Below are 17,498 nucleotides of genomic sequence, written 5' to 3' on the forward strand. Positions count from 1 at the left end.
TCAGTGGCTCATTAGTGTCATTTACGTCATTACTGTCATTTTCGTATTGTTTTCGAACACTATTTATTGCACTAACGAAATGTTTGACAGATCCACTGATTTTAACAGCATCTGTGTCTTTCTTCTGAATGCAATCAAAGAAAATAGCGACGTGTGGCATGATTTTTTGATAAAACGTTAGCCAATAAAGGAACTGAGGATTCTGCAATGTTCGTACAAACCCCGTTGCTTCAGCAGAGGATTTTCTGTCATTCATTTCGGTGTTTCTTATATGTTCGAAACATTTAAGCAAATTATATTTTTGCTCAAAAACAGTATTAACTGTACGGTGCTGAAAATACCATCTTGTCGGTGGTATTTTCTATTAGATAATTCATTCTTTTCGGAGACCTGGAAAAGAATGTCCCTATGCCTTGCAAATCTTGAAAAAATATTCTACTATGAGAGCAAGACGATGTCGCGCTTTGAAGAATAAGATTTCCTTGATGTGTGTAACAATGAATGAAGTTTGCTTGCGGATACTTATCTTTGATCAAGCACTGCGCCCCACTCTTCTGTCCACTCATAACGGAAGCTCCATCATATGTTTGACATATTAGCTTCTCGGGAGATTTTTCTATTCCCATTTCACTTAACTGGCCTAAAATCGTTGCTGCTAAGCCCCAGCAGTTCTGTCGAAAATTTCAAAATAACCCCAAAATCTTTCAAATACCTTCCCCTCAATTTGATATCTCAAAACTAATGACAGCTGAGTTTTACAAGAATTATCTGTTGTTTCGTCAGCCTGGAGGGATAGAAAGTCAACATCGGAGATTTCAGATATAATGTACTTTTTACAAACAGATAAAATCGCATCCAGAAGTTCATTCTGAATAGTCTTTGATGTACCTTTAAAGATACTCGAACTTTCTAAATGATCTTTCAAAACATTGTCAAGGGCTGCAGTATAATTAATGAGTCCTTGAAAAACACCTGGGTTATTTGAGTTCTCTGTTTCATCATGTCCACGCAAAGCCAATTCAAATTCCCCACAAAATTTAATTGCATCAACAATGCGTGACAAAATGAATCTATTTTTACTAACAAGTTCGTTGTGTCTGCGTATAGACATCCTGTAACCATCATCAAGCTGTACTCTGATATCCGCTTTTCCCAACACAGCGAAACTCATTTCGTTTTCCAAATGACATTTTGACAAGCTATGTTTTTTGCTTTTTTCAGGCAAATGTTTCAAGTCCCGTACACCAATTTTAGTCCACATATCTTCTCTACCGAACAAAATGCACGGAAAGCAAAAGAGCGCATTAGCTACAGGACACCCACACATCCATTCCCACTTTTCATACACGCTTTTACTGAAACGTCTATTGTACGTTCTATTTTTGTCTTTGAACACTTGGTTTATGGATAGCTCTGGTCTTGGTGGGCCTAATTCTTTTGCTAAAAGACGATCTTGATAATCTAAATTTTTAGTTTGTAAGTATCTTACCTGATTCATCTCACACGATTTATGGCACTACACAAAATAAGCACACTACACTGACACTGATTAGGCCGGAGTAAACGCTAGTAAGACCATAGTTTAAAAAAAAAAAAAAAAAAAAGCCCGCTCGCCAGTGTCCGCGCCGTCTATTTCATTGTTAAGGTGGTGGCAATTTCATTCGGTCGGGTGCAAGCCATCGCGAACACATTTCAAGGCAGTTAAGGGTTACCATGTTATGAACAATTGTTAAGATGGGGGGAAAAGAAACGAAAAAAATCTACTGCAACAGTAAACGACTACTAAATTTCTAACAGAAAACAGAGTGACCATTCTCTTGAATCCTGCCATCGTTGAAGATCAGTAGCGTGATATTCAGGGACGTATTTAACATTTTTCCCGCCTTCGAGCCATTATAAAAATGCCGCCCCGTCAGTAACAACAAATTAAATACCAGTATAGAAATTCTGACTGTTGACTATGAAACCAAGTTGACGAGATCAGCCAAGTTCAAGAATAGTAGCCCTAATACAACATTGAAACATTCAAATTTCTTGTGTTGGCGGCTCGGTTGATATGTTTGAAAACTGTAGGTAATTCTGGAAGTTAATCAACAATGGAAATGTTTTGAAATTACGATAAAAGAATAAGATGTCAGCAATACGAGAGGGGAAATAATTGATGTAATTAATAACTAAAATGTTAATTATTTATTTCTTGCCAAGCAGACTCTATATTTACAAATGCAATAATCCCATGTCATACCATAACTATGCATAATAAATAAATACCTGAAATTTCCAAAGCTGGTATTTAAAAAAACTGGTCTAAGAACACTCGTCGTCCCAGGCCATGACCCATGTTGGCCTATGTGTAAAAACGCCCCTGAGTCTACATTTAAAAAAGAATTTAAAATTTTTTGAAACATTCCACAATGTCATTAGTCTATATCACTGATGTATTATACAGTAGGACCCAACTAATCCGTCACCTTTGGAACTGGGGGTATGGTCGGAACGCAAAAAATGTGGTGATTTTTCACATGACGCCACTTGACTTTTTGGTCTTTATATTTACTCGAATATGAGTGCCCCTCACTTTACAATCTTTTTGACCAAAAGTTATTCAGGATCGCTTAGTTGCTGTTATTCGTAAGTTTTACAGTTGCTGCTTTTAGCTTTATTTTTACGAGAAAGTACATAACTTATAATAGCAATTATTTTACAACATGGAAACCAGTAAGCAAAACATATGGTTAAGCAAGAATCATACATTCTGACATATTTGCATCATTCATGTACATACGAGGACTTGGTTTAAGAATGTTAACGAGTTGAGCTGGATTTTGAGTTGAACGTCCATTTCAGCAGCGAAGCTATAAGAGACAAGACCTACTGATTAATGTGGAATCCGAACTACATAAGCTCCCGCATAGAATCGAACCCGGATCTACCACGTCAAAAGCGCGTACGCTAACCGCTTAACCACGAATGAGCTCAATGTAAACAATGAATTGTGAGCCTTACCGTAAAGAACCTTTCAGTCACAAATCACTGTCACTTTATTTTTATTTTTTTGAATAAAAATACAGTGAGAATAAAGGATGGAGAAGAGTTGAAGAGGTTGCCATCGTATAATCCTAATTTTTCAGTTCATAACACTGCATGTTTAAATTCAAGCTTATATTTTTCAGAATAGATAGAGGTACTACCTAACTATCTGGATTCATATAGGGGATCTTGAATATTCGTACATTAAACCAATTCTGAAAATAGACTTTTCTTTGGGGAAGTGGATAATTATATTCAGGGGTTCTTATATTCGAATAAATACGGTATTTGCTTTTTTATTAATGATTATAGCTATTTAATGCACGTAAACCTATGTTTTGTATTGTGCAGTCGCCCCTTGTCGGTCTAAGAGCTCAGATAATGCGCTTATAGATAACGTAATTGGGGATGTCAGAACCGACAAGTTGTGCACAGGATTTTGTATGCATTGAATTTCACAGAACGTAAGGTACGGGATCTGACCTGGGTTGCATGTAAATAAAATCAAACATATGCGAAAGAGACAGATTGTGATGTTAGAGGGGTTGAAAGGGGTGAGAAGGGAGGAACTTTTAGGACAGGTTAACCTACTTGCACTTACTTGTAGATCTTGGTGTTGCCTTCTTGATGATCCATCCAGTGGATTGACGTCCGTCCATCTTTCTATCTGGTTGGCTGGCCGTTCAAGTAGTTGAGAGTTAGGGTTAGCGAAACCCGGACAGGAAAACCAACTTTACGAAGACCGCAAATTCAATCAAAGTTGAAACTTCTTTTTAGAAAACAATACATCGTGGTCAACAGCTATGTAACGTTAGCTGAAATAAGATGCTCTTTAGGACAGAGCAAAGCTAAATTTATCGTAAGCTTGAAAATGAGGTTTGCGTTCTACATCTTAACTCGTCTCTAATTCAATATCGACTACGTCTTCCAAAAGTCTCTCGACCGTTTAGTTTAGCGTCCCTTCCGGGTTCATATCCTCGGTCATTAACTATGTTTTCCTTCCTAATGAAAAAGTGCGTGCTCGTAGATTAACGAAGGTAAGGTGATGGTAGGAATGCGGACGGGGAAGCAATCTGTTGTTTTTACTAATTAAGATATTACAAGTGTAAGAAAGAAATGACAGATAGGAAGAAGACTTCCTAGTAGGAAAGGCAAATGAACTTCGAAAAAAAAATCGAAAAGTGAATTAACATTAAATGAATGATTGTACTTTTCACTGTAATGAGTTTTAAAATAAAATGTCCCATAGTTCAAAATAAAATATTTTGTTATGTGTCTAAATACACATATCTTCACAGTATTGTTATTTATATACATTCTTAGATACAGGGGCAAGGTGGCTCACTAGCAGGGTGCTTACCTGTGATGCGTGAAGTGCAACGTGAAGTAAGATTGTGGTGAACAATATCGTTATCGTGGGTTACTCCCGTTTTCTGCCACTTTTTTATTTCATCAATGTTTCCATTGTCATTCACTTGCAATCATCTATCTTCTATAGCTTAAAGAGTGTAATAGCAGGACGTTAACTCAAAATATTTCGTTTTTTTTAAATAAAAAAATCTTAGATCATTAGAATCAAACATCGCATCAGGGGCGGATCCAGGACCGACTTCTGGGGGGGCGGTGGGTTGTCAGAATGCAACATTTAAGGGCTCCAAACTCTGGGATAGATTTTATTTATATATATAAAGTAAGAAAGTTTCCTCTTCTGGGGGGGGGGCGATCGCCCCGATCGCCCCCCCCCCTGGATCCGCCCCTGCATCGCATGTTGCCATGCAAATTTCTATTCATTTTGTCGGAGTTGTTTGCATTTTCAATTATTGCCTTTATTCTGTAATATGACTGAAAACTCAAACTTTTTAATAACAATAAAATAAACGGTAAATGTTTTAGTATGTAAGCCACGCGAAAATCCTAACAATAAAAGTTAGGGTAATAAATAATTAATACTTTTCTGACCAGAATATATACTGGTGCTTGAGTAAACGTGTGCTGAAGATAACGTTAAGTTATTGACACTGTTACAACTTAATTTAATAATTAAGTATATACTCTGGTAAGAAGAGTGTTAATTAGTTAAGTATTTCAATAATAGTTCTAGAGTCAATATGTGTGTAGTTACATCAGGGCAATAAATGTCGCTACCTGCGCTAGCGGGTAAAACTACTAGCAATAATAACAAGTAAAATAATAATTTGAATGTCTGTGTTATTTTACCCGATTTTGGCAGTTAAATTTATATTTGTGTAAAATGGCTGACTGAAGTATATCACCATAGTTTCTTTATATTTCAGTTTATCTACTCTTATTCGTTAATTTATTTTAAAAAAAGCCATAAAACATTAATTTAAAATACTGCCTTTAATTATTTTATTTAAAATTTCTGAATTATAGACAAAAGTCAATCCCAGAGACAAATATGTATTTGTATAAACAGTTAGTCAGAGCTGTTTTCTAAGCGTTCATTGGTGAATATTCTCGGAAGCTATAGTGCGTCCAGTAAGGGAACGTCTCTGACAGCTCGCAGTGACATTGCCACTACTCGCGTGTCAAGTTTTTTCTCGGTGTAACTGTAGTGCCAATTTAATTAATGGTATAAGACAGAGTGATCGTGGTTGGTAACACTGGTATCAAAGTAGGGCCTGCAATGTCCCACCGCATGTGGTAAGAAACATCAGAGATCATCTCTTGTTGCCCGTGCTATAAAACTATTGATTGGTTTCAGTTTGCAGAGCAACAGGGAACATCAACACTTTGCGCAAATGAACCGGATAACTCAGCTGTGACCCGAAAGCTTTTAATCCACGCAGCAATTCGATTTGAAACCAATGTACACTTTGTACCATTAGATCCCAAAAATCCAAATACGCCGAAACGTGTTGTCAATGGCTGGTTGCTAGACTAATGCCATAAAAAATGAAAGAAGCTCATCCATATTTTTTTCTGCTAAAAAAAGGAATGTGAAATACAGAAAAAATTAAAGCAAGGGACGTGATTGGTGGGTGTGTTTAACAAGATAGTCAATGTTGAGAGAAGAGGGGTAGTATTGATGGTAAACTAAACAGAGATCAGATGTTAATTGGCTGTATAATGGAATGCAATGCTCCAGGAAAGCTCCGTCCAAAGCTGTACATGTTAACTGGTCGTAGAACACAAGAGAATACACGAAGCGGGTTAACAACAACACCCAACCGCGGCATGTTAATTCGTCCACCTCGGACAGTAGTCGGGAAAAAGAGGGATAGATAGCGTGGACGGCGGGAGATTGGTACAACATTCAAATTGAATGGGGATTTTTGGGTGATAGTCACCGCAGAGCGAAAATCCTCCCGTGAGTGTTGAGTTTTATCCTTTAATGGCTGGGACTGTTTACAAGTTTAAGTAGTTGGTGGGTGTGAATGTTTGCCTACTTTTGTGTACGTGTGGTGGCTGATATCTTTGGAGGTCAAGCAGAAGGAAAGAAATGTACTATGCGGTAGAGACCTGCACGGGCCGAATATTTCGGCCCGAGCCCAATCCAGTCCGAAGGTACCTAGGCCCGGCCCAGCCCGGGCCCGAAAAGTTTTGGAGATTTTCGGCCCGAGCCATGCCCGGCCCGATGAGTTTTTCAAAATTCTCGGCCCAAGCAAGGCCCGGGCCCGATAAATTTTTAAATTTTTGGCCCGACCCCGGCCCGATAATTTTTTAAAAAATATAGCTCGAGCCCGAATCTTTCTCAAAATTTAGTACTAAATTTGACCTAACCCTCAGAAACTTTCTAAACTCTGGTTCACAACCTGACGCTTGCCTCCCGAATGATACCATTGCCTCCTAGAGCTTTGCCTGTCATCGAGAGAACAAAAAGTCCATTTACTGTAACAAAAATCTAACTTAATTGATTTTTAGCATAAAGTGAAGATGGCAATATTGTTTAGCGACAAGCAAAACATTCCCACCCCTTCTTTTTATATTTTGAGTTCAGTGAAGGTCAAGGTAGAGCTCAATTTACCGCATAATGCCTGCAATCCTCTATAGTGAAAGTGGAGTCGCTAAGCAACACAAACTGTAAATAGCTAATGTATTCTTTGTAACATTTTTCACGGACACACTTCTTCAACGTTTGGCTTTATTCCAATTATCGTTTAACGAAAGTCAATAATTATTAAAGAATTGCAATTGATCGGCCCCAGCCCGGCCCGACCTGAAGGGAAATCAGTATCGGCCAGCCCAAGCCCGGCCCGGCCCAAAGAAATAACAGTGTCGGCCCGCCCAAGCCCGGCCCGGCCCAAAGAAATAACAGAGTCGACCCGCCCAAGCCCGGCCCGCGGGCCAGGCTCGGCCCGTGCAGGTCTCTACTATGCGGTCTAACTACACTTTTTGCTGGCTCCAGAGAAAAGCTATTTAAAAAAAATGAACTGAAAATTCCTGTTGAAAATATTCATAAATGTATTAAGGTTGAAGGTTTCGTTTTGAATGGGTTTTATCGAAATCCATTATTTTTGCTTTGTAGAAAACTTCCTGAAATTCTAATTCTATGTAGTAAATAGTCATTCTGTCTATAAGGGGCAATAATTAAAATGAAATGAAATCTTCAATGACATATTGAAATGTTATGTTCTTTATGCTAAAGGAGACAGACAATTATTGAAAGTGAATTTTACGAAAGAATTGTTAGAGAAGAAACTCAAGAAATCCCACGGACACGATTTTGTCTACCACAAACTCACATAGCTGGAGATCAAATTAGGGACTTTTCGCATCGGAGGTGACAGCTTCCATTTATTTACTTCTTTTTTAAAAAAGAAATGGCCACAAGCCGATTCTTTCTAGTTAATTGTCCCTTAATTCATCTCTATTGTAATTCTAAGCAAACAACTTCAACGAAAACACAAACGAAGAAACGTCGAGGAGAAGAACAACGCCCATGTTCTTAAGAGTGATTTGAATGTTTGATGTGTTTCGTACTACAATAATCGCTCTAACGCCATAAACCTCTCGCTATATCACACCAGTCTTCTTCATTTGGAATTATTGTTTCACAAACCTTTATTTACTTGGACTATGTTATTAAATCGGCGTCTGTGCTTTTTTTTTAAAAAAAACAGTAATAACTATAGGTAGATAATTTGTTGCCAAATTTTAGCGTTTATAGTCACTGGTGCAAATCCCGGAGAGATTAGGGAACATGTCCCCCAATCTTGGCACTGGGTGGACTGTACCCCAAATAATCCGATTTGAAATGTGATTATTTATTTTTTGTTGAGAAATGTGATTATTTGTATCCGACTGCCACAAAGGAAAGTAAGATTAAATTGATGTCGTTTGCTGTATAATATGCAACAGGTTCACTCAAAAATCAGATTCATCTACCGTAATATGAGTCTCATCTCCCCTCTCAGAATAAGCCTGAAATCTGCTCGCCTTCCAATGTTGAAGACAAGTCTGTTCCCCTGATCCTGCACAGCATTCTTTTTTTAACTTCATAAATATTTTGAGCATCGCTCAAAAAATAGATTATGGGATCGGTCTTACCCATTCCCCGCCCCAATGGTGAAGACAGATTTGCGCCGATGCTTATAGTCACGGGGTTGATTTCCACTGGAAGAATAAAACTCTTGAACTGATTTATGATATTTAGAGTATTTTGTGAACTAACTGAATTAAGAAATAACAAACTCTGATTTGAGAATCACGAAATATGGAAGTGACACCGCGACGATATATCATCCAGCTGAATCTGCACAATTTTTCGTGTTTTTTAAATAACACCAGGGATTTTTATTTAGATACGAAAATTATTGTGTTATGTTTTAATGTTTATAGTTCTTGCTGTACGTCCTTTTGCAGTACCAACATTATGAAGGACTGGACCAACTGTTTAAATGGGCTCTAAATCAAGCTGGGACAACATTGGTTCAATTGCTGGGTGAACAAACCATCATGCAAGATAGCCTAGTGCAGAGTAGACCCTTTTCCACCTTGTTATCTCGTTTCCAAGAATGAAGATTTACAGGACTTCAGTATAGGTTCCACTTAAATGATGGTTAAAGGATGAATTCCTCTTTAAAGTACGAACTCGATTTGATTTATTAAATTACAGAGTGCAGATTTGGATAATACTAGTATTACTTTCTCTTAATTTTTTTTATATTGTAATATCCTATGTGATGTCGTAAACAAGCAGTTCCACGCTTCAATGTTTACAAACAACACCACATGGTTCGGCAAGAGGATCTTCCACCAGAGGGACCTGCTATCACCTGCAGACGACGTTTAGCCCCTCCTACGGAGCAGAAGACGAAATCGAAGCAGAAGCGCCACCGCCACCCAAGGGACGCTATAAATTGGGCAGAAGAATCCAGCTCAGTACCAGTTTTCTGGTGACCCTCCTACTGTCTGCTTCGGGACTTTAGGAGTAACCTATCCCAGGGCCTCTAGTCTGCTACGGGACTACGCCTGTCCTTTCTCCTGGCTTTGCCTGCTTCGGGGCTCTGTCTGGGAATCCAAACCTCAGCCACTTTGCCTGCTTCGGAGCTCTGTTGGCCATCTAACCTACCCACTGCTTGCTTCGGAGCTTTGGGAACCTAATTCCACTCCACTTTGCCTGCTTCGGGGCTCTGTTGGAGATCCTGTCTGCGACCTTACGGTCAAAGACTACCTTTCACTTACCCTTTTAAAATAGAGAACAAATTGTATAGTATTTTGTACAAATACTCTTATAGTGGATTTTTATAATAAACACTGGTAGTGGGAGTCGATTCCGGACACTCTTTTTATTAACTGCTCTACCTCTTCCTTATATGAGACGAAATTACACAAAATTTTACATGGTAGAGGCTTGACCGACTCAGAATAAGCTCTGAATACTCCCCTACCTGACAGTATTTCTATTAATCGGAAGTGGACTTTTTTTTTGGAAGGTATGTGAATTTTTAAGTGTTAGTGCTTTTAGTGAACTGAATTTGTTTATGCCTCAAACTAGAACTGGTAAAAACACTTTCCCAGAAAATAATTTTAACATGGAGCAGAATTCGCGCCCTTCTTTTAATATACCACACCTCACTAAGTATTCGGGTCACGTGACGGAGGATCCCGATAGGTTCTTTATGCTCTTTGACCATTTGGCACTATTACATTCGTGGAACGAACAGAAGAAGAAAGAACTGTTACCTATGTATTTACAGGATGTCGCTCTGGATTTAGTTTTACAGTTAAAGGCCCAGAATCAGTTAGACGCTCTTAATTATGAACAATTAAAAGACAAATTAGTTGTACTGAGTAGACCAAGATTACCGGCATACCGGGCGGAATTTGAAATTTTTCAAGTCCAACAAGGTGAAAACGAGCCAGTAGATGCTTATTTTCTCAGAAAATTAAGAGTCATTAGACAAGTTCTGCCTCAGGCCACCGAGGAGCAGAAAATAAATTATTTATCCTTAGGTTTAAAGAAAACTTTTTTGCAAAAGATAGCGTTAGAAACATTTACAACTGTTCACGCCTTACAAACGCATTTACACAACCTCGAGAAAGCAAATGACCTAATGAAGAAACGTGATTATGTGGAATTACAACAGGCATTCTATTCACTCTGCGATCAGAGTTCACCAGTCAGCAGTTTACATTCATCAGCAATCGCTGGCGCTTCCTTCCCTGTGCATCAACAACAACTGACCTATCCATTATGTAACCCAACACCTAGTTGGAATCAATACCAGCAACCAGCTTCAGTTTTTCCTACACCTTCAGCACCACAACTACAGGGTGCATCACAAAATCAGATAATTCCAAATCCTTCCCCCCAAGTTGCTAATCCGAATCCCCCTCCCGAACCCCCCGCGCCTAGCACATCTAGTAATTCCAGTGCAAGTAATTCATTACATTTCACTAAATTAGCAAATCAAATGGCTGAACTATCTCTTCTTGTAGCTCAAAATGCCATTAAGAACTCACAATTTAGGAGAGGTGGACGTAACAATTATAGGTCGAAAAATACAGATAATGGAAATCAAAATCGGCAGAGAAATGGAAATAAGAACAATTCTAAAAATAATAATAGTAATCCTAGGCCGGAAGCAGTTACGGTATGCGGTACGTGCTATAAGAAAGGTCATTCTTCCAGCACATGTTATAAGAATAATCAGCAGGGAAACGCCTAAGAGGGCCCCAGGACAAACCCTCTCAAGAACATGTTCTGAGGGCCGAGAAACAGGAAATAAGTGAACAACAAAAGTTGGCAAATACATCACTTTATGCAGTAGCTCCGTTATCAGATAGAAGGGAGAACATTAAAATGTTAAATCAGGAACATAAATTATTAATTAATGTAATAATTAATAAAGAAAAATATCCTGTAATCATAGACACTGGCAGTTCATTGAGTCTTTGGCCTAAAAATTGGCTTCCACCAAACACAAAATTGATTCCTTTTAGCACTAATCTACGAGGAATTGAGAATTCTGTCGTAAATTTACGCTATATAGCTTTGATTACATTTAGAATTGGCTCAACAACATTTTCTCATTATTTCAGAATTTTAGAGCATGGAGATTTTTTGCCTTTATTCGGTGAAGACATTCTAAATCGATTACAGACCAAAATTGACTTAAAGAATAACATGTTGTCAGTATACAAGAAACCACGGCCTCCGCAGTATCCAATTGAAATTGATACCCAGGAAAAATTATCTGCTAACGCTATGCATACAATAAAACAGCACAAGTCGGCTGATGTTTTCACAACCAGAAAGGTTACCATACCAGCCAGGTCACATTTCTTTTTACCAATTAGTGTCAAGAATCGGCAAAAGAATAATAAATATTTTTTCATCTCTCCATTAGAAAATTTGCTGGACAAATACGGACTACAAACGTTGCCTACTAAAGTACCTAAGAATAATTTGACTTTATTAATATCAAATCCTACTAGTAGACCGGTAACGTTAGTAAAGAGCACCCCAATTGCTTACGTAGAAGATAATCTTCAAGAAGTAGATTTACAGGGTAATTGTCAAGATAATGGCCATGATGACGAAACTTTTTATAGATCAGAAAAAGAAATTCAGGATCGATTAGAAGAAACAAAATCATTTTTTGATATTAATTTATTTGACATAAACCCGGATTTATCAGAAGAAAAAAAGAAAGCCGTACAAGATTTACTCTTTAAATATAGAGATGTTTCTTCCTACACACCAACAGACATTGGATATTTCCGAGGTTATATACATAAAATACGGATAGACAAAGGAGCATCCTTCCATCAAAGATCTCCTCCGGTTCCATTAGCAGTAAGACCTCAAATTGACTTACAAATTAAGCAACTCTTAGACGCAAATATTATCAAGGAAACTAGCGATAGTTCGTTTTCATCGCCATTGCTCATTGTGAAGAAGCCAGGGACTTCGGAATTCAGGTTAGTCTTGAACCTCCAGGCTTGTAATAGGTTCTCACATTACCTAAGTATACCATTTCAAAATACGGAGGATATTCTACACGTTTTAAGAGGAAAAAACTCTATATCCACAATTGACATAAAATCCTCCTATTTCCAGCTATTATTGCATCCCAAAAGCCAAAAATACATGACTTTTGAGGTCAACCATACTAGAAAGGCATATAAATTCCAGAGGTGTACCATGGGTCACTCCAGTTCCGCCGCCGGACTCAGTATAGCTGTACGTATGCTTTTAGAGGGCCTACCACCCCGTATAACTGCCTTTGCTGATGATTTGGTCATAGGAAGTAAAAATTGGAAACAACAGTTATCGGATTTAGAATTACTTTTTAAAAGATTAAGAAAGCATGATTTCGTGCCAGTCCAAAGAAGACCCACTTATTATACACAGAATTGGACGTTTTAGGCTTCACAGTTAGTGGGAAAGAAATCAAGATTTCACCCAAAATCGCTAACAAGATTCGAAATTTTAAGAAACCAACTACTAAAAGAACTCTGAAAAGCTTTTTAGGATTATGTTCCTATTTAAGAGCACATATCAAAAATTTCTCGGAAAAAATAGAACCATTCCAGTGCCTTTTAGACAAGAATTCAAAATTTAAATGGACCTCTCAGCATGACGAATTATTTGAGAACCTTAAGACGGACATCATACACGCGCCATCTTTGTTTCACTTCGATCCCTCACTGGAAATACGCGTGTATACCGACGCTTCCTCTATCTCCGCAGGAGGCTTATTAGCATGCTATAACCAAAAAACGAAACAAGAACGTGTTGTTGCCTATGCTAGTAGACGTTTTACACCAAGTGAAAGGAAAGCATCCACTTGGCAAAAAGAGCTGTACGCCTTAATATATGTTTTGAGAAAATTTAGATACTTCCTACTAAATAGAAGATTTAAATTATTTATAGACGCCAAATGCTTGACATCTCTCACAACACAAGCGGACAAAGTTGGAAAATTTAGTCGCTACCGAATATTCTTAGCAGACTACAATTTCGAAATACAACACATTAAAAGTCAATTACACCCAGCGGACATCTTTAGTCGTTTAGAAGATAAACAGGAGATTAAACAGGGAGAAAAACAAGAAATTGACAATTTCTCGGACACGGAAGATGCTAAAGTATTTGAATCCCATTCTTTAGACACTATTCTCCAAATTGAACAACCTATAATCCTACCAAATTTAGCAGAAGAACAAAGGAAAGATCCTTCATTCTCTGACATTATTACTGTTTTGGAAAATAAGGAACCTAATAAGTTGTCTACTTTTCGAGCCGCAAAATATTTTTCTCTAAAGGACGGGATATTATACAGAACACAGAAGCATCCCCAATTAGGATTGTTATATCTACTTTGTGTGCCGAAATCTTTATTAAGTAAGTGGTTTGATGCCTTACACAATAACCCAATGGCACCACACTTTGGATATACCAAAACATATCATTCGGCGCTTAGGAAATACTACTTTCCTAATATGAAAGCGTACATTGCCAACAAAATTAAAACATGCATTTCCTGTCAGAAACTCAAGAAATTACCAGTTAAACCAGCGGGTCAATTACTCCATCACCCACCTAAGCCGATCGCAACAGCTTGGCAATATGATTCTATTGGAAAAATAACATTGGGAAATGGACAGTTTAAACACATACTAGTGGCCATAGAAATGTCCACAAGATATTGTGTGACCAAGGTGGTGGACAACATAACAGCGGAAGAAATTGAACAATTTCTCATATATGACATCATACTCAAATTTGGACCTTTTTCATTTTTATATTTGGATAGACATCCAGTACATAACGTTAAGAGGTTGCAAAATTTGGCAAAATGCTATAACTTTGAATTTAAATTTTGCCCCGCATACGACCATAAAAACCTAGGCATAGTGGAAACATTCCACAAGACAATACAGAATGCACTTAAATTTTTCGTGCAAGAAAACCAAAATCTTTGGCCGAAGCTGATACCATATATTACATTCGCAATTAATACATTTGTGCAAGCCGGAACTGAATATTCTGCTTTTTTCCTCATGTATGGATATGAACCTAAGACCATCTCTGATATTGCGTTAGCGTCAACTCCAACATTATGTGTCAACAAAGAACATTTGAATAAAATACGTGAGAGTGTACAGAATAACTTGATCGCTAGCTATAATAAGCAGAAAAAGTATTTCGATAGCAGACACCGACAAACTCAATTTGAAAAGGGACAAAAAGTACTAGTCTACTTTCCTAATCGGCAAATAGGAGTGCCGGAAAGTTTTTCAGCTTCCTATGTTGGACCCGTTCAAATCCTGGATAGACTGAATCCTAACCTTTATAAGATAGAATTTCCAAATTCTTATCGGAAGAAAATACAAGAAATCTCAATAAACCGAATCAAGCCATTTTATCAAGAATTACAAGACATAGAACAAGAATAAATAACTTCATTTTATTTTCTAAACGAGCGAAAAAAAAAAAGTACAGTACTCACCACTAGGAAGAAAGAAATATAGTCAGGACTTCAGCAGATAAAAACACTTTTCATAACGACACAAACATTCATTTCCTCTTTGTTTTATAAAAAGCTGAACTGCAACTGAATGAAAAAAAAAGTGCTGAGATCTGCATTTCCGCATTTAAAAGGCAACTGATCTTTTACAAGGACAGCCAACATAATTCTACATTATCATCGATATTTTTTTTTCTTTTCCTCGGTGAACTGCATATTGTCACCGACATTATGCAACATAAATATTGTACAGGATGTTCCAAAAGTTATACCACTTCTACATTATACAGGATGATCAGGAATTCAGGACCATTATTACTATTGTCATTGACATTTAAAATTGGATTACCAGAGGGACCTGCTATCACCTGCAGACGACGTTTAGCCCCTCCTACGGAGCAGAAGACGAAATCGAAGCAGAAGCGCCACCGCCACCCAAGGGACGCTATAAATTGGGCAGAAGAATCCAGCTCAGTACCAGTTTTCTGGTGACCCTCCTACTGTCTGCTTCGGGACTTTAGGAGTAACCTATCCCAGGGCCTCTAGTCTGCTACGGGACTACGCCTATCCTTTCTCCTGGCTTTGCCTGCTTCGGGGCTCTGTCTGGGAATCCAAACCTCAGCCACTTTGCCTGCTTCGGGGCTCTGTTGGCCATCTAACCTACCCACTGCTTGCTTCGGAGCTTTGGGAACCTAATTCCACTCCACTTTGCCTGCTTCGGGGCTCTGTTGGAGATCCTGTCTGCGACCTTACGGTCAAAGACTACCTTTCACTTACCCTTTTAAAATAGAGAACAAATTGTATAGTATTTTGTACAAATACTCTTATAGTGGATTTTTATAATAAAAACTGGTAGTGGGAGTCGATTCCGGACACTCTTTTTATTAACTGCTCTACCTCTTCCTTATATGAGACGAAATTACACAAAATTTTACAATATATAACACACTCTCTGAGATTAATGAACGTACAATAGCATTGAAGAAACTAGAACACATTTCGTGTCAGTAAAATTAAATATCACTCAAAAACGTATTTTCGAATACTGTATTGCAAGGCTACTGTTGTTATCTACGAAGCAAAAGAAGACAGGAAATAAGGTTTTCTTATCTCGTCTCGTCTCGTCTCGATTCCAGGAGATTTTTTCTCTTCTTTCGTAAATTTTCTTATTAATTTCATCTAAGAAGATATTACAATGCTTCTGTGTCACGATAGGTTTCTGAATGGTGTGGTATAACAACTCTTAAGCCATATTCAGGAATAAAAGTAGATCTGAGAAGGTGGGGGGACGGTAGGTGGCACCATGACGTCAGGCCGTCCCTCTGCCTATCTTTGCCCATTGTAATTTTTTAGGAACTGAGGAACGCCGTATATATTTTTTCGAGGTGGGGAGACGACGTCTCCCCCCTCGTTCCCCCTGGCCTTATTACTTATTGAAGTATACTGTGCAATGACTTATGTATACAGTATTTACAACTTGATAAATGCTCTTCATTGTGTCTGTACTGTAAAATTACTCTATCATCAATTTGTAGTTTGTTTTTATTTTTTTCTGTGAATCATGTCTCATTAAAATATTATTTGAGTTTTGAGACACGGGTGAACTAGTGTTGCCTACGTGTCTCGAGAAACCTCACGTCTCGTGGGAGACAGAAACATCCACACATCATTGCTTGTTATGTATAAGAGCGAGAATAGTGCATTGGAAAGAAAAAATGGATGGTCATGTATGTTGGAACATAAGTGTGCATCACCGTTTCAATATTCAAATGCAGTAATACAGTTAAATATGTTACTAGACCTCTTCTCGTTAGATCATTAATCGTTATCCAAATGGTACTTCCTTATATGAAGTGAGTGAAAAGAAAATTTCCAAAAATAAAAAATAAAAATAAAAATAAAAATGTGTGAAACAGAGGCTCAAAAATAAATCAGTAATAATATAAGAGAACAAGTGAGTTTTCTTTGATATTTCATAGTTCGATAGATTTCCTAGCTACTTGTATGGGCATAAATGCCGACATAAAGTCGTTTCAGTTCTATAATGACGAATTCGATCGCTAGGTAGCAGCACTTCGCATGATTTTTTGCAGGTAGTTCTAAGATACTGTGTTGACTTGCAGTGAGGATGGCTATTGAATGTTTTAATTCTCATATGATTTTGCGAAGTATGGTCCCTTGGGAAGGCAACATTTATGTTCTTTTGCATGTTGTTTGTATGATAGTTTAGTCAAACAATCAGTGTATAGCAAAACATCTCTGTCTCAAAGAAAGAAATCAACACATCGTGAATCGCAACAAAGCGCTCACCTTTGCTGTAACCGTACGCTGCGTTGTAGATATAGGAGTTCCATTCGTACTCCCGATATGGTACAAAATATGTTTCTTGAAGTGATTGCTTCCTATTCTTCATTATCACGTTGATCTTTTCAGTGTCGATATTACCACTTCACATACGAAAAAGAAGTTCTCTGAAAACTCGAAACTCGTATAACATATATATGTAATGAAAGATTTGGATGTGAG

General features: G+C 37.8%; 1 protein-coding gene across 1 annotated transcript; it reads right to left on the reverse strand.

Moving 5' to 3' along the window:
- Nucleotides 1–655: 655 nt before the first annotated feature.
- Nucleotides 656–1,498, reverse strand: LOC145672617 (zinc finger MYM-type protein 1-like). The gene has a single exon (XM_081741776.1). The coding sequence runs from the start codon at nt 1,496–1,498 to the stop codon at nt 656–658; it is 843 nt and encodes a 280-aa protein (XP_081597902.1).
- Between the last annotated feature and the right edge of the window lie 16,000 nt (nt 1,499–17,498).

This window comes from Thermobia domestica, chromosome 16 (genome assembly GCF_964235325.1).
Source record: "Thermobia domestica chromosome 16, izTheDome1.hap1.1, whole genome shotgun sequence".
Lineage (NCBI taxonomy): Eukaryota > Metazoa > Arthropoda > Insecta > Zygentoma > Lepismatidae > Thermobia > Thermobia domestica.